This window comes from Cnephaeus nilssonii (assembly GCF_951640355.1).
Source record: "Cnephaeus nilssonii genome assembly, chromosome: 8".
Taxonomy (NCBI): Eukaryota; Metazoa; Chordata; class Mammalia; order Chiroptera; family Vespertilionidae; genus Cnephaeus; species Cnephaeus nilssonii.
The window spans coordinates 7,370,987-7,389,233 of record NC_137079.1 but is presented as its reverse complement, the minus strand read 5'-3'; the positions used below and the strand labels follow the sequence as shown (position 1 = coordinate 7,389,233).

General features: G+C 57.4%; 1 protein-coding gene across 3 annotated transcripts in view; it reads right to left on the bottom strand.

Moving 5' to 3' along the window:
• TENM3 (teneurin transmembrane protein 3) overlaps positions 1–18,247 on the bottom strand; it is a gene marked incomplete at its 5' end in the record, with an annotated part of 598,576 nt that overhangs the window by 9,778 nt on the left and 570,551 nt on the right. For all 3 annotated transcript variants that reach the window (XM_079779210.1, XM_079779209.1, XM_079779208.1), the window contains 3 exons: positions 3,132–3,428; positions 9,350–9,585; positions 11,477–11,652. In XM_079779210.1, the coding sequence (XP_079635336.1) occupies positions 3,132–3,428; positions 9,350–9,585; positions 11,477–11,652 (709 nt within the window). The remainder of the gene's footprint in view (positions 1–3,131; positions 3,429–9,349; positions 9,586–11,476; positions 11,653–18,247) is intronic.

Sequence of the window (18,247 nt, the reverse complement as noted above, 5' to 3'; positions counted from 1 at the left end):
GTGCCTAGACGTGAGCTGTGCCCGCAGGAAGACACAGGTGCCTCTGCTGGGCCGGCAGGCGTGGGTGGGTCAGTGACGTGCTCGTCACCCCCAGGGCGGCTCTTCCTCCAGGGAGCCCCCTCCGCCCCCGTGAGCCCGGAGGCAGGGCTGCAGAGCCGAGGTGCTGCGGGGGGGGGGGGGGGGGAGGGGGGGGACTGCTGTGTGCATGACACGAGAGGAATAACCTCTGTCCACCATTTTGTGTTGTCCCCACTGTCCCCCACCGGCAGAAGCAGCGGGCTCTGGACCAGCCGCTGTGGCACCCCCGTGGGCAGGTCCGGGGTCCCCTGGGCACAGGCTGAGCCGGCGGTGTCTGAGCGTGGCTCCGGTGTGTGCGTGCCTCCGAGGGGCTGGGCGGCTGCGTGGGACGGGTGCGCGGTCCTGTGGTCGCTCAGCATCCCCTCCGAGGCAGGTGGGGGGATGCTCCCGGTTTCGCTCTGACGGAGGCTGGCTGAGTGCCCATCCCGGCGGGAAACGGAGCGGGTCCGGGTGGCTGGGGGGTTTGGGGAGATGATGAGCGAGTCCCCGCAGGCTTTCTGACACCGCGGACGTGTGACGGTGACGGTGACCTCGGTGACGCCGGGGTCGTGGTCAGTGACCTGCTCCCAGGCTGCCCGTCCGCGTTCCCGTCACCGCTGATCCCTCTTTGCAGGTTTGGGGTCTGGACACGGTGTCCCTGGAACTCTGTCCCGTGTCCGGCTGGGAAGGGTGTTCCAGGAAGAAGCCATGTCCTCCCCCCGCTTCCCCAGGAGACGTGTCTTGGGGCGGGCGGGCGGGTGAAATGTTTTCCAGGGTCAGGGTTTGTTCCGGGCAGGCAGGCGTGTTGGGGGTTTACTCTGTGGTTTCTCACCAAACAACCAATAGCGTGACTGTGCGCAGAGGGACGGCTGGTGTGGGGGGGAACCCTCATCTCAGGGCGCAGACCCTGTCCTCGGGGCGAGTCTCCTCTAAGGAGGTCACATGGTGGGGTTGCCAGAGGCCAGGTTGGCAGGCAGGCCCTCGCTGGGGCGTCCCGGGTTGGGGGGCTGCAGCTGGTTCTCAGGGAGGCCAGACTTAGACGGGGTGGGTGCAGGGCAGGGGTGGGGATGGGGTGGGTGCAGGGCAGGGATGGGGACGGGGTGGGTGCAGGGCAGGGGTGGGGTTGGGGTGGGTACAGGGCAGGGATGGGGTTGGGGGGGCGGCAGGGCAGGGATGGGGTTGGGGGGGCGGCAGAGCAGGGGTGGGGATGGGGTGGGGGCAGAGCAGGGGTGGGGATGGGGTGGGTGCAGGGCAGGGGTGGGGATGGGGTGGCGGCAGGGCAGGGGTGGGGTTGGGGTGGCGGCAGGGCAGGGGTGGGGTTGGGGGGCTTCAGGGCAGGGGTGGGGTTGGGGGGCTTCAGGGCAGGGGTGGGGTTGGGGGGCTGCAGGGCAGGGGTGGGGATGGGGTGGGTGCAGGGCAGAGGTGGGTACAGGGCAGGGGTGGGGATGGGGTGGGTGCAGGGCAGGGGTGGGGATGGGGTGGGTGCAGGGCAGGGGTGGGGATGGGGTGGGTGCAGGGCAGAGGTGGGTACAGGGCAGGGGTGGGGTTGGGGGGCTGCAGGGCAGGGGTGGGGATGGGGTGGGTGCAGGGCAGAGGTGGGGATGGGGCGGGTGCAGGGCAGGGGTGGGGTTGAGATGGGTGCAGGGCAGGGGTGGGGATGGGGTGGGTGCAGGGCAGGGGTGGGGATGGGGTGGGTGCAGGGCAGGGGTGGGGATGGGGCGGGTGCAGGGCAGGGGTGGGGTTGAGACTGAGGGGCCGCACAGAGCACCTCTGGTGACAAATGAGTGTGTGACGCGCCCCACAACGATGCGGACATGAGCTGGCAGCCAGCGTGGAGGCAGGAGCTGCGGGAGCGGAGTCTGCGGCTCGGGCCGCCGTGTCCCGGTGGCGCCGGAGGGCGGCAGGTCTCAGGACTCACACGCAGCCGTTTCCCAGGCTGGCGCTCAGGGCCCAGGCGAGGCGGCGTCCCGTGAACATGCTCTTCGGGGGCCGTATTTCTTGAGAAGGAATTATAGGAGACAGGCCTTCCCTTCTCCTCTTCCTTTGCCCCCACCCCTCGGGCCCGTCACTGCCCCAAACCCCGTGCCGCCTGGCTCTGCGCGTGGAGCGGGGACTGTTTGGAGCCGCGCCCTTGCTCCCGTGCTCGGGAGGGGCCAGGCCTGAGCGGGACGCTGGCCTCCTGCACGCGGAGGAAGGAGAGCGGCTCAGAGGACTGAGGGCAGCCTGCGGTGACCAACGCATCACCAGCGCCCACACAGGGTCTCCGCTCTCCACGGCCATGTCCACGCCCGCTGCGTTCCCGTGCCGATGGCGGGCTCTTACACCGCAGACCCTGCTGGAGGTTATTCACCGACGACCCACAGGCCCAGCGTCTCATCTGCGAAGGCGGGCCATGGACCAGCTTGGAGGGGACAGGGTTACGGCGCGTCTGTTTACAGCCTAATCAGGAGTCCTCAAACTGTTTAAACAGGGGCCAGTTCACTGTCCCTCAGACCGTTGGAGGGCCGGACTATAGTTTAAAAAAAACTATGAACAAATTCCTATGCACACTGCACGTACTCATTTTGAAGTAAAAAAACAAAACGGCAAAAACACCTGCATGTGGCCCGCGGGCCGTCGTTTGAGGACGCCTGGCTAAATCACTTAACAGGGTCTCAGCGAGGGGGACCCCGCTCGGGAGGAAGTGCTTCGCTCACGCGGACTCATCTCTGCTGCACGGCTGAGACCACACAGCGATGCCAAGGGTGGTACCCGGGGCTCAGGCGGCGTCGCTGTCCCCTTGTCGTACGTAGTGCTCTGGGAGGTGGCTGAAAAGGACTAGTCACTGCCTCCCTAGTTGTCTTTAAAAAATATGTCTTGTTGATTTCAGAGAGGAAAGGAGAGGGAGAGAGAGACAGAAACATCAACGATGAGCGGGACTCGTGGACACGCCCCACACCGGGGATCCACCGCACAACCCGGGCGTGTGCCCGACCGGGAATCGGACCGGGAATCGAACCGTGACCCCCCGGTTCACGGGCTGACACCCAACCCCCGAGCCGCACGGGGCTGGGACCGGGAGCGGGCAGACCTACCTTTTCCAAGTAGGTGTAACTCCACGTTTTACCGTCCGCGAAGACCCGGGACACGATGCGGCCCTGGCCGTCGTAGTCCACCTTCTCGCTGGTGGTGCCGCGCTGGATGCTGGCGATCTGCCCCGTGGACGCGTAGGTGACGTTGACGGCCATCAGCTTGCTGCTCGGCAGCCAGAGCGTCGGGTGCCCCGACGTGTCGTAGGCGATCCGCAGCAGGAATTTGCGGTGGTCGTCGTAGATCTTCTCTGTCTTCGTGGTTCGATCGAAGTCGACGGAAAGGAGGTTCCTGCCGTTGACCTGCGAGAACAGCCACGGGGCGACAGGATGAATCACGCGGATCCAGTTCCCGCCCCTGGTTACCCTTCGGCGCCCCCACCGTGGTTTAAACACCATTTATGGTGATTGATTCTCTTTGTCAGTAAATTAATTTCGCAACTTCTCGGGTCCAAGTGCAAGGCGGTAGATTAACTGCTCCTTTAAAAGGTTTCATTAAGCAGAAAGACAGCCTGGCATTTGTTCAAAGCCCTTTCAATTAAACTTGGTAAACTCGAGCAACCGATAAGAACAGCACCGAAAGTTTGCCTTAAAGTTGGTTCAGACGATACGACCGTGGGAAATAGGACATCGAGGCAGACGGCTCCCGGCCCCTCCCACGGGCACCGGGAGGGACCTGCTCAGCCGGGTGATCGGGGTTGCATTACATAGAACCGTGGTGGGCGGGACGGTAGCCCTCTCCAGAGCAGCTGAGTGTAAGCTGGAACCCACATCACCGTAAATTATTAATGAGCTGAAATAGCAGGAGGCTACACACACGATCATTGCTTTTGGCCGAATGCTGTTACTGTCGGTGCTCCGCGGCACACCCAAACCAGTGAGCGTCGCAGCCGCGGGGATGTGGCCTCGGGTCAGTTCTACCTCACAACGGCCCACGGTGTTCGCGGCCTGGGGACCCCCTCAGGGTGAGGCCGGGACCTCCACTCTTAGGTCTGCCATGTGGCCTGGTGGCTGGTACATAACGGAAGTCTTGTTGACTGTTTGGATTGTTAAAAATTCAATGGGGAGATCTTAATTTCACGCGACCATGTCCTAGCTCGAACTTTCAAAATGGACATCAGCAATCAGTTATGCACACACACCCGCCCACACCATATATGTGTACACACACACACACACACACACACACACACATGGCGGGGCAAAAGTAGGTTTACAGTCGTGAGTACACTAAAAAAGTCTGTTACACAAGCCACGGCTTGAACCATTCTTACTTTTCCAGCCACCAGCCACTGTGATTCAACATGTAAAATTTCAACAGATACCAAAGAAAACCCATTTTCTTCCTACCCCTCCCAAACGTGTCCGAACTTTCTCCTCTGGGTTGTGAACAAAGTGCGGAATTCAGGGGACATCTCCATCGTAGGACACAGTCCCGCCTGATCACACCTTCATGATGTCATGGCAACGGGACAGTCGTATGTTCCATTGCCCAGTGGCCTTTGAAAAAATGCTTTTAATATACAAATACCACGTTCAATGGGATAGTTCACCTACGATAAAAAAAGATCAGATCATTCCTCCAGCTACGCGAGTGACCCCAAACGCGGGTCTGGAGGAGGATCCCGGAATTCCTTTGTGACGTCCAGCATTCCTCTCGGGGAGCATGGAAGGCCCCCTTTCCCACGATCAGGCGCAGCACGCCCGTCATTAACCACACGAGCCTTCGGTGCTGGGGGGGGCCTCAGTTGCCCGTGGAATGCTGGCAAAACGAAGGCACAAAGACGTGAGAGCACGTCTTCATGCTTAAAGACACACGCACCATCGGATCCTATTCACGTGTCCGGACGTTACGGAGGGGAGGGAGGGCCGGCTCCTTGCCCGGTGCTCTCGGCCACAGTCTCTCGACGCCCTGGTGTCCCTGTCGGAACAGCCACGGGCTGCAGACTGGTTTGTGTCTGCCCACACGCCAGCGAGTGCTAACGCTCCCACCCTAGGCCGTGCCACGCCGATTAAAGGGACAACCAGGATGCCACACGGCGTGCCCGGCGTCGTAAGGTTTAAATGTGCCGTCATGTTACGTGTGCCTTCAAAGGCACTTTTGTCTTGCAAATTCTGAGAATTGCTTTTTAAAGAATTGACTGATTTTTTTCCCCCTTTTAAGCATCTGAATTCTGGGCAAGTGTAGAAGGTGAATTTTCTGATTGGAGTGCCACTTTTTTTTTTATTTATAATTGATGACAAAGGCCAGTTCCAAAGTCTAACCCTGAAAAAAAATAGAAACATTTACTAAACGTTATAAGACAGCGGCCAGCAACTATTATGCACGTGGCTTCTTAAAACCAACTCAAAGGAGTAAGGAGCCGTCTGATCTCCATTCTGCTGTGCCTGCCCTGGTCTCCGTCCCGATCTCACTGGTGGGTTACTTCACAGAAAGGGCTTTCACGCTGCTAGTGCCGTCGGCGTGTTTTCCTGGTCGAATCCTCGCCTTTCTTTACCGTCTGAAACGACTGCATCCAGCGCCCTAGCTGCTCTGTCCACGCGATCTCCCGCCCGGGGCCAGGCTTGTCGGTGGCGGCCAGGCGTTTGCAGGGGTGAGCGCTGCGCAGAGCCCTCTCCGGAAGGTGCAGATGCAACGGGAGAAAGAGCCAGAGGATACCCTTGGCTGGTCCTCCTCCTCTCCGTCACCAGGTGCACACGGGAGGTCCCCCTGCGCCAGGCCCCGGCCTCCACGGAGGCCAGAGTGGAAGAGCGAGAAGGACGTCCTGCTGGGAAAGACCGAGGGAGAGAGGAGACGGTCTCCCTTCCAGGGAGGACTCGAGGCACACGGTGGCTTTCGCCGCTTCCCACGACCCTTGGCCTGGGGCTCCCGGCACCCCTCCCCTCCCCAGGCAGATCCAGGGCCAGTCCTGAGGCCAGACTTTCCCTCCTAGCGCTTCCCTCTGAGTCCACCGAGGAATGCAGCGAGCAGGCGAAGCTGGCACACCCAACCTTGTCTTGGAGGAAAGCAGGGTCCCTGGTGGTACGGGCACTGTGCCTGGAGCCGGGCACACACAGTGGGAATCGGCCCCTGGTGGTGCGGGCGCTGTGCCCGGAGCCGGGCACACACAGTGGGAATTGGCCCCTGGTGGTGCGGGCGCTGTGCCCGGAGCCGGGCACACACAGTGGGAATTGGCCCCTGGTGGTGCGGGCGCTGTGCCTGGAGCCGGGCACACACGGCGGGAATCGGCCCTGGTGGTGCGGGCGCTGTGCCCGGAGCCGGGCACACACAGTGGGAATCGGCCCCTGGTGGTGCGGGCGCTGTGCCCGGAGCCGGGCACACATGGCGGGATCGTCCGAGCGCGGCCACACACCCGGGGGACAGTGTCCTCTGCAAGCTCTCGTCCGCCCTGTGGCCAGCGACGTCCGATCGGACTTCCCTTCTTTCCCTCTGCTCTTCCCAATTTCCTTTTACGTCTAAAAAAGCAGTGCTAATACACAAACAAGGATACACGTATACACAGCTCGGCACCAAGAACAGCCACATGTGCTCCGGTGACTGGCCTCCTCCTCCCTCCCGGCACCTTCCTAACCTGCGGCCGAAACAGCCCCTCCCCGTCCCTGCGCTGTGAGGGTCTAAAAGCCGGCGTCCGCGGACGGGGGTGGGATTCTTCAGGGTTGGGGTTAGGAACAACCAGGCCTCTCGCTGAAAGCGTACTTGCCCACCGTCTCGTGTGATTCTGTGACAATGGTGAGGAACAGGCAGGGGAGGGTACATTTCTTTTATCCACAATACAGCTCTGTCTGTCATGTCTGCTTCGTAAGGGAGCATGTAGATGATATGTTACTCAGATCATGCTATAGACAGCCACACTACAGATAAGGAAATGAGGTTGACGGATGCGATGATTTCCCCAGAAGGCTAGTTATTAGTAAATAGTGGAGCCCGGTCCAGAACCGCGGGTTCTGAATTTCAGGTGGGGCTGTCTCTGGGGTGCAGAATGGGGAGCACGCGTGGGAGCGGCGTCCTTGCGTGTCTGATGAAGGCAGCCCTGTGCCTAAGACTGTGTGTGTGTAATCCGCCTGCTTTAGGGACAGTGAGTAGGAGACAGCCTGGAGCTGGCTTCTGGTTTGCAACGGCCCCAGGAGGCAGGGCCTGGGGAGAAGAGAGGGATGCAGGCAGAGGGGTGCAGGCAGAGGGGTGCAGGCAGAGACGGGTGCAGGCAGAGGGGTGCAGGCAGAGAGGGGTGCAGGCAGAGGGGTGCAGGCAGAGAGGGATGCGGGCAGAGACGGGTGCAGACAGAGGGGCGCAGGCAGAGAGGGGTGCAGGCAGAGAGGGGTGCAGGCAGAGACGGGTGCAGGCAGAGGGGCGCAGGCAGAGAGGGGTGCAGGCAGAGGGGTGCAGGCAGAGAGGGGTGCAGGCAGAGATGGGTGCAGGAAGAGGGGTGCAGGCAGAGGGGTGCAGGCAGCCACTGAGGCCAGGCTCCGCCGAAGGAAAGGCGGCAGCTGGAGTCGACTGTGGCAACAGCCTGAGCCCCTCGCCAAGTGACCTGGGGCAAGTCCGAGCCTGCTTTCTCGCCATCACCTCACCTCCTCCTGGCGCCCCACTGTTCTCCCTTCTCACTCCTCTGCCCGAACCGCCCTCCCCCCGCCTCCCCAGCCCCTGCCTGCCTCCTGATCCGAGGGGCGGGGCGCGGGCATCCTGGCTCCACAGCCTGGGTGTGGGTGGGGTGTGAGCACGTGGCACTGGTGCCCGAAGACCCTGGCTTCAGTCCCAAACACCGGCATTGCTCCTGAAGCGGAATCAGACTATAACCCGTAAGTGTCATACACACTGTATTTGACCCATTGGTTCTTTTCTCACTTCATTTTTGTTTCTTGGGAATAGAGACAGGATTGTGGTCAGTAGCTGTGTTTTTTTTCCCCTAAAGGTCTGTCAAGGTACATAATGTTGGATTGTGATAATAACTTAACCATTTTTGGCATGGAAAACATGGACATTTTAATGGCATGCTCTGTGTTCTGTTCTCTCTCTTTGATTGTAAGTACTTCTGCTTAACGGCAAGGCAAGTGATTTTAGGAATAGTTACCTAGTTACCTGGTAAACTAAACCCTGTTTACTGGTAGAAAGAATGGGTCAGGTTCAGTTCGTGGTGGTCTGAAGGTGGTTTCCCTGGAACCTGTGGTTTAGCCCTAAGTCTATGTTGTTTTAGATTAAGCACTAAATAGGCGTCCCACACCACAGCATGCTTCCCAGATATACACGGCTCGGTGTGAAATGGTCATGCAGAGAACACTCTGCAAAGACCAAGGTCACCAGCATAATCAGGAATGTCATTACATTCCTCTTCAACGTTACATCAGTAGCGAGGAGGTGGGTGTTAGGTCTGACGCTGATACTCTCCCATGTGCCCAAACTGTACTTTAAAAAAGCCTATCTAATAAAAGGGTAATATGCAAATTGACCATCACTCCAACACACAAGATGGCCGCTCCCATGTGGTCAAAGATGGCCACCCCCACGTGGACACAAGATGGCCTGCAGGGGAGGGCAGTTGTGGGTGATCAGGCCAGCAGGGGAGGGAAGTTGGGAGGGACCAAGCCTGCAAGAGAGGGCAGTTGGGGGCAATCAGGCCAGCAGGGGAGGGCAGTTAAGGGTGACCAGGCCGGCAGGGGAGCAGTTAGGTGTCGATCAGGCTGGCAGGGGAGTGGTTAGGGGGTTTTCAGGCTGGCAGGCAGAAGCGGTTAGGGGCCATCAGGCAGGCAGGCGGGCGGGCGGTTGGGAGCCAGCAGTCCTGGATTGTGAGAGGGATGTCCGACTGCCCGTGTAGGCCCAATCCCCAAGGATCGGGCCTATACGGGCAATTGGGCATCCCTTGAGGGGTCCCAGATTGGAGATGGTGCAGGCTGCACCATCCTGCATGCATTTCGTGCACCGGGCCTCTAGTTGAGAATATAAAGAACTAGCCCACCTCCCACTGGCCAGCCCTCCTTTCAATGCGTGTCTTTATGATCTGGAAAACTTTCCATATTGAAGTCCATTCTTAAGGACCCCCAGCCCCACATTAGGGTGCAGAATGGGGAGCACCATCCTGAGCGGGTGAAGGAGAAGCTAAGATTTAAAGAAAACATTAGTAAAATAAGAATCAGTCGACATCCGGGCTGCTGGAAGTTGTGCTCCATGCCATTTCCCGACCTCCCGGAAGAACCATTTATCGTCACAGACACCGCTCTCCGACACGTACCCTGAGCTTTCGGCCAAAGACGTTGACTTTCCCTTGGGCTTGCTCCTTCCGGAACCTCCACTCCACCAGGTTCTGGCCGTTCTCCCCCGGGAGGGTCATGTTCCTCTTGGCCATGGTTGGGTTGGCGGTGCCGGCCAGCACGTGCGGCTCCGTCTGGTAGTGGGAGTCGAGCCCGCTGGCGTAGATGATCCTCAGGGAGCCGTCGTAGCCGATCTGGTAGCTGTTTCTCAGCTGGTCTGCGGGACAAGCAGCAGAGAGCGTGAGCCACAGGCGTGGATGAAACACTCGGCCAGAGGTGCCGCGAGAAGTGACACCGATTTCTAAAATGCCGACCGAACTGCATTCGTAAGGAAGTAAAAACGTGTAAGGACGTCCGCTTAGAAAACAGTAAGACCACTCTGATTCCTGGCATTTCCCTGGTGTGGCCGACTGCGAGAGGAAACGTAGGGGGTTTACAGGCTTCTCCATGTCAATGGGTCCCTGTCCTCATCTGCCTGACAAGCTAAATGGGGGCCCAACCTCCGAGGGTCGGGCAGTGAGCGTTCTGCAAAGAGCCGCGTATGTGCTCTTCCGGAGGGTGGTGTCACCCCCAGGGTCTAGGGGACCCTCCTCCCCCATCCCTGTACCTTTTACCAAAGAAACATTATGTACCTTGACAGACCTTTAGGGGAAAAAAAACACAGCTACTGACCACAATCCTATCTCTATTCCCAAGAAATAAAAATGAAGTGAAAAAGAACCAATGGGTCAAATACAGGTTGAAAAGATTTAATAGCTATACCCTCTCTACCCCAAATATAATGTGATTGTTTGCCTGAAATGGACTTTAAAAACAAGAGACTCATCTTATATTTGGTACCAAAAACATTTCATATTGTAAGCTACTGCTTCAGCTTAAAATGCTCGCCTAACATAGACCAGTGGTCGGCAAACTCATTAGTCAACAGAGCGGCAAACCGTGGCTGCGGCTCACGAGCCGCGGTTTGCCAACCACTGACATAGACGACTTGGAGAATAAATGAATTCAAGCAATACTAATGTCAGATGATTGTGCAGACTACCTGACAGAATTAGTAACGAACAAAAGAAAATGGGTCGAAGAAGTTTAACTCAGAGTTAGCAATTCCTCTCGGGGCTACGACCTCACAATTGCAGTTGTCACTGGAAACGGGCTTTTTCAGGAGTGCGCCGTAAAGGACTCTGGCGGGAGGTCCCGTCACGGAGACGTCGGGCTCAGATGCCTACGGAGCGAAGAACTCAGAGTGCAGACATGACGTACGTGCGTGTTTGGAATTGGGATAGAATCTCCAGCGACCACACCACAGGGCCATTCGGAGACCGTGTCCCGGATTCCCAAAGCGCCGTGCCTCCAACACGGGATGCCCGGCGGTGAGGGTGACGGGCTCAGGACACCAACACGGTGACCCAGGCAGGGTCTGATGACGCCCGTGAAGCGTGGGAATAAACTGTTTTATTAAATGGGAATGGAAGGTTTCCAGGTTAACATATTGTTTTCTATGCTACATAACTTTATAATATAATGTATTCGATGTCCCCAAAACTGAATACACACTTTAACAGCTGACAACTCACTTCGTGCTCATTCCTTTTCAGGTTTAACTGATCTGAAATAATGGGTGAAGCCAGACTAAGCTTTGAACAGAGGAAATGTACCCTAAAGAGCCACTAGACTCTTTTTTTATGGGGATACATAGAAGATAAAGTTCACGGTACAAAACAGGCAACAGGCAATGCACGGAATGATGCTTGATGCTTGTGATTCCATAGCTTTGCGTGATCAGCAGCGTCTGGACCGGAACGGGCATCCGTGTGAAAACAGGCATTGATAGAAATAATTATTCATGTCTGTAGATGCCTGTACATTTTGAAAACGAACTGCATGTTAATGAACAGTGACTTTATAACCATTCAAAATGTGTATACATTTTTCTGGGACACGCCTGTATGTACATATAACTCGACAACCATCGCATGCAGACATGAGGCCGGTTCCTCACTACCTCTGGAGGTTTCTACTTTCACCTCCCCTGGTTCCCCTGAGACCATGAGGTGGCCGCACTCTCTCTGGGGGCCGGGCCTGTGCTTATAGGCTGCGTTCGTGTTTACCTTGAACCATGGTGTAGAAAGAGTCGATGGAGGACAAATTGGAAGTGATGCTGACATCCTCATCTCTGCTGGACGACTCCAGGTCCACGGTGATGGCCCTGTCCATGTCGCCGTGGAGGTTGGTGACCACGCCCGTCGGAAAGGTGACGTTGGTCAGGCGACCTTCGCTGTCGTAGCTGCAGACAAAGGCAGGGGCTCGGTGTTAAGTAGGAAACGGGGTTCTCCTAGAAGTGTCACGTGCAGCTCCATCAGCTGCACCAAGTGGGAAGAATGTTTGTCTTCGTGCGAGAGCGATGCAGATGGAGGACTTCCAACATGCTTTGAAGTCACCAAAGCCCGTTTAACACAGAAACCCGCCCCGGCGAGCGCGAGCCAACAGCACGCTCGCCCTCCCAGCGCACCGGTCTTGGAAGTGTGACCGAGACCTGCCTGCACATCCAATGCGCTGTTTCAAAGGGAACCTGTTTGCTGATGTTAAATTCCTAAGTGCTCCCCCACATCGCCCACAAAGCAGACTTAATGCGCTGTCCTATCAGATTTTAAAGTTTGACTAACTTCTGCTCTATATGGCCGTGCAACCCGAATACATATACAGCTTTGTGAACTAGTGTGTATACATACATGTATGTATTTGTATTTCTACACATACTCTTTGAGTATCTTGGGACATCTTTAGCAAACTACTAAGATAAAAGTCTATTAAAGACTTTCTTATTTCTCAGGGATTGACATGGTTTATCCTGGTAAACCGGAGCGCAAGTGTTGGGTGGGATAGTGAGGCTCTATCTTGTCCACACTGACATGGTAGGAATGGGAGGCATTTTGAACAATCATCCTATATAATAAAACCCTAATATGCAAATCAACTGAACGGCAGAATGACCAGCCGCTACGACAGGCACTGACCACCAGGAGGCAGACGCTCAATGCAGGAGCTTCCCCCTGGTGGTCAGTGCGCTTCCACGGGGGGAGTGCTGCTCAGCCAGAAGCTGGGCTCATGTCTGGCGAGCGCAGCGGCGGTGGCGGGAGCCTCTCCCGCCTCTGTGGCAGTGCTAAGGACCCCTCGGGGGCTCCCTGCAGGGAGCGGGCCTAAGCTGGCAGTCAGACATTCCCGGAAGGGTCCCAGACTGCGAGAGGGTGCAGGCCGGGCTGAGGGACCCCACCCCCAGTGCACGAATGTCATGCACTGGGCCTCTGGTTTATTATATTTACTGAAATGAGGTATAGTGTTTACTCACATTTAATGATTACTTGCGTTTCTATTATACTTATTTTACTTTTTATACCTTTATTACTTTTTAAGCATATAACATCAGAGGCACTTATAATTTAAATGTTAAGATACATTTTATTTATTTTTTAAAAATATACCTTTGTTGATTTCAGAGAGGAAGGGAGAGGGAGAGAGAGAAAGATCAATGATGAGAGAGAATCACTGATCGGCTGCCTCCTGCCCACCCACCACTGGGGATGGAGCCTGCAATCCAGGCATGTGCCCCAGCCAGGAATCGAACTGTGACCTCTTTGTACGTAGGTCTATGCTCAACCACTGAACCACACTGGCCGGGCCTTAAGATACAGTTTAAATAGCTGTCCCATAATCATAAATATGCATTACAGATGCAACACTTCACTAAAGAATTGATTTTTTTGGTGACTTTTCCATTTGTGGTAGCATCAGAGAACATTTCAAAAATGACAATGTGGTTTGAAGAAAAGCAAAAGCAAATTATGGCTGAAAAAGTAGGGATTTCCTTGGGACAACCATATCCTTAAGATTGGCTTTCAGATGGCACTAAGGCTGCCTCACTAATAAAAGGTCTAAGCGAACGGGAGACTCTAACCAAGCCCTACCTGGGTCAGCCCAGATGTGGACCTTCATAGTGACAGGCAGGGGAGAGAGCGTGGAGGGCATCTTAATCATAGGTGTGAGTAGGGGGCAACAAGGGGTAGGGGGTAGAAGAAGTACCTGAATGATATCTATATATATATATAAAAAGCCAGCGACTGGAACGCTGTAATGACGGGAATGACTGGTGGCTATGACGCCCACTGGGGCCAGTGAACCAGCCAGATCAGGGGTGGGGCCGGCTGGCCAACCTCCCGTGGCCCCTCCCCTCGGCCGGCCCTGTCCCCGATGGGCCCCCACCACCCTGATTGGCCTGAAGCCCCTACACCCAGCTGGCCCCACCCCTGATTGCCCCCACTACCCCAATAGGGGGCGGGGCCAGCCGGCCAACTTCCTGAAGCCCCTCTTCCCACCCGATCCCACCCCAGATCGGTGCCCCCACCCTCCTCAGGGGCAAGGCCAGCCAGCCAACTGCCTGCAGCCCCTCCCCCAAGCCAGCTTCACCCCCGATCGGCCTCCCCAACACCAATTGGAGGCGGGGCTGGCTGGCCAACCTCCCACAGCCCCTCCCCTGGCTGCTGACCCCCGATGGCCCCCTCCACCCCAATCAGGGTTGGGGCCTGCTGGCCAATCACCCTCGGCCCCTCCCCCTAGCTAGTCTGGCCCTGATCGGGCTCCGATTGGGGCAGGCCGGCTAGCCAACCTCCTGCCATCTCCTCCTCCTGACAGGCCCGGCCCCAATCTGCCCCGATTGGGGTCAGGCCAGCCAGATCCCACCCGTGCACGAATTCGTGCACTGGGCCTCTAGTTCTGTTATAACAGGACAGAGAGCTTTTAACCTTTTGCACTTGGATGTCGAGATTAAAATTACTCTTTGAATGTATCAATAATTTGAAATATAAAAAAATCCAAATAAATAAGTTTGTATGAAAAGAAACTCCAGTTTTTTATTCTACTGCCACGCTTTGTAAAATCTGGGGTATTTAAAAAATTAAATCCCGAGTAAAATAAAGGAATCGAGGAAAAAGCAAGCGAGTGCAAAGGGTTAAAGTGCAAAAAATTAGCTTTGATAGCTTGGTTAATAATTAAGCGAAGGTTCTAGGCCATGAGAGTAGAGAGGACAGCGTCACGGCGGGGCTGGGTGGGGAGACGGAGGGAGAGCACGGCGTCTGCTCAGCCCTGGTCGCTGACCCAGTGCTCCCGCGGCGGCTTCGGTCAGATCACGGTCGGACCGACGTGTTCTGACACTCGGCCACGCCGCTCAGCCAGCAGCAGGGCCGGCCCCGAGGAGAGAGCAGCGCGAGGGAGGAGCGGAGAGAAAGAAAATGCGCCTTCAGTGTGACCACTGGGCCCGTAAAAGGCAGAGCTGCAATACAAGGGGAGACCCGCCCTCCCCCCGGCCCGCACGCGGGAGCCCAGCCCGTCCTGGCTTTCCTGGAGAGATGGCTGCTCTTGAAGACACACACACACACACACACACACACACACACACACACACACACGCAGGTTCTTTACGCAGAGTCACGGATAACACCAGCCGGCGGGCACACCTCACCCTGGCCGTACTCTTAGACCATGGTACATTGCTCCCAGCACAGCGTGGAGACGCCGTGTTGTGAAGGAATGAGCATCCTTCTGAAGGCTCCTATGGAACGTGGCATTGATACCGCGTCCTCCCCGCCCCGCCTTTTCCACGCCACGTGGACATGGGCGGTGGTCAGGCGAGCGGGTCAGCCTCTGGCTGCATCTCACGCCCGGGCCGTCCCTGGAGCCTTCACGCCTGGGCCCAGGCCCATTATCCTCGTGCCAACCTCGTGCTTGGTGCACAGGGAGACCTCGGCTCCCCGCAGCCACGCCACCCGCCAGCGCTCCGCCCCCTCACCTGCCCCCTTCAGCCCGTGGGCTGGCGCAGGTTTTCCGGCTCCATTCAATCTAACGCAGGAACAGCCCGTCTCCTGCAGAGAGCATCGCCCCAGCCTCCGCCTCGGCTCTTCACGGCTCACCTGGCGGCTCACCCCTGTGCCGTGTCCCGCTGGCGGGCATCCCTGCCACAGGCAGCCGGGCACATGGCATGGAACAGGGTGCCGGGCACGCAGACCCTAACCCATCAGCCCTGGCCCCCTGGGAAATAAAAAGGAGTCACGCTGGCAGGCGGGGCAGGTAGTGACCCGGGGGAGCTGGGGTCTTCGTGGCCGCGGCGCGGTCTGGCCAGGCAGTTCTGAGTCGGCCCTGGAGGAGCGGCTGAGCGTCAGGGGAGGCACCAGGGGGCTCCAGTGCACAAGGCAGGCCTGGCCGGCGTCCAGGCGCGAGGCCCCAGCGCTGCCTGCCCGTCCCTCCCAGCGTCTCACTAGGCGCACAGGGCGAGGCGCTGCGGACACCAAGAGCGACTGAAGACGAGTGCCACGTGGGCCTGGGGTGCACGGGGAGACGTCCCCACGCCGAGCAGCGCGGGGGGCCCACCTTGGCGGGGACCTCGCCGAGCCTGGACCTCGACGCGGGATTTAGGCAGAGAAGGCAGGACGGCATTCCGGCCACGGCCACGGCCACGGCCACGGCCACGGCCGCAGCAGGTGAGGGATGGAGAAGGAGCGTGGAAGGGCAGTGAGGTCAGGGAGAGGACAGCCCGGCTGACGCGGAGGGTCCTCTTAGGGTCCATTCCGCGGTAGAGGGAGGCCCGGGCGGGTTTCACCAGGGGGGTGGGGGGCAAGGGGGACCGTGGGAGCTGAAGAGCGCCGTGAAGGAGGAAGCGTGGATTGAAGGAGGCTGATGATGGCAGCATGCGCAGAGCCTGGGGCGAGGGGCGGGTCAGGTGGAGAGTGCCTCGCAGACCTGGCGGTTTTCCACGCCAAGAAATCCTGTCTATTCATGCGATCGTGTGTAGTGATTAAGAATATGGGCATTGCCACCAAACAGATCTTATTTAGAACCTCTAATTTATCAGTACTGGCAGTATGAAGTGTGGCAAGTCACTGATCCTTTCTGCAGCTTTGTCACTTAGGAAATGAGTGTAACACCTACTTCGCATGTAGTTACTTTACCAGGTAGTTCTAAGTGCCTGGTGTATCGCTTGTACAAAGTTTTCAATAAATAGGAATAATTATTATCCTAGTTACTTTATTTTTTTAAAATTTAATAAATCTTTACTGTTCAGATTACAAAAAAGAAAAAAGAAAAAAAAAAGAAATAAAGCCAGCGACCAACACGGGGTTTTAAATGACAACGATCACTGGCTTCCTCCAGGGTTCCCTCCAGGGTTCCCTAAAGAAAGGCCGGCAAACAGATCAAAGACAGAGGGCCTGACTCAGGGGGAGCGCTCTTTCCGAGGAGTAAGTAAAACTGGATAAAAACTCCTCCCGTCGTCATTTGTTTCATTTCAGTGGGGACCGGGACAGCTTCCCCACAGGCCAGCGCCCAGGTCCGGAGAAATGAAAGCAAAGCAAAGCGGACGAGGCCATCCGAGGCACCGGGGGCCTCGGGACTAGGGCGTGAGCCAAGGCGTCACGGGCGACTTTCGGGGACTTTCCGAATGCCCGTGACCCCTTCCTCACCCGACAAAGACAGAAACACAACGCCCAGCAAACGGCCACCGTCCTCTGAAATACGGGGACCCTCAGGACGGAGGGAGGCCTCCCCCAAACCTACGCCGGTGGACAGGCTCCCCACTTCCTGCGCTCTGCGGCTGCCTCACTGCGGCCTGCGGTGGTGAGCAGCCCGGCCCGGCGTCGGTTTCTGTCTGAGTGCACTTCCATTTGCTCTGGGTCCTCACAATGCGGCAGCCCCAGGGAACTGGAAGGGAACAGCAGCTTCCCGGCTCCTTCTATTCATGGGGCCCAAGCCCCGGGCTTCCAATTCACGACCCAGCACATCCTCTCCGCTCAGATGCCCCCTCCCAGAGGCTGGCTGGGAAAGAGCTGCTCCCAGGCCTCAGGGCCTCCGCTCGCTCACTCACCACAAATGCCCTTCTCTGATGCTTATCTGCTGTCTCTAATTTTGTTGCGTTTTTGCCTAGCCTTGCTGTTCTAGCCTTTGTGGGATACTCTACTACACTCTCTTTTCAAGTTTCCTAAGCAGGGGGATTACGGACAAATGCCCCAGAGATCGGGCTTCGGCCTTTCTCGGTGGAAAACGATGTATTCCTCCAGGAGGGACATTCTCTCTCTCCCCCTCACAGACGCGGAGTTCCCCATCCTTCCCTTTGTCTTCATCACGTCTCTCACGGCTTCCCACCCCCACAGCTGCCCTAGATTTAAGGCTGGCCCTGCCTCTCCCCGTCGTCACGGGAACGCCAGGCGACACTCCTCTGTGAAACCTCCGCCGCGGCCCCTCCCCTGGGAGAAGATTGACAGACTCAGACTGTGGCCCACCCATGTCAACCGACGATGGATCCCGCCTTTATTCACGAGGCAACGTTCTGCAGGATTTCCTCTGGTCCTGAGTGCTTCCCGGGGAGTAAAACCCTTTGATCTCCTTTGATCAAATGTTTTTAAAATTCATCTTCTTTTTTTAGAAAAAACCCGTGTAAATCAGAGCAGGGATCGAGAGAAGCTGGAGAACCCGGGACGAGAACGGGAGGTGGAGGACGGGCTCACCCCTCGGGCCGCGTGTCGGCCTCTGAGGCAGCCCGACGCTGAGCGGGTCTGTCTGCAAACGAGGCAGACTTCTGTACGGATGCCATAGTCTTGGCAGTGCCCCGCGCCCACCCCTTTCTTCCCTTCGCTGTGGAGGAGCCCATGAGAGCCTGCCCGGTGTGTGTGTGATCACCGAACGGTTTCTCAGGCAACACGCCAGTTCTGAGAAGGCAGGACGGCAGCAGAGACTGGCTGGGCACAGTCTAGGGGCCTCGGGTTGGGGTCATGTTCCTCTGTGTCTTCCCCACCCCGGCACCAGCCTGCCCTGAGAGCTGCTTAGCCGGGGACACCCGT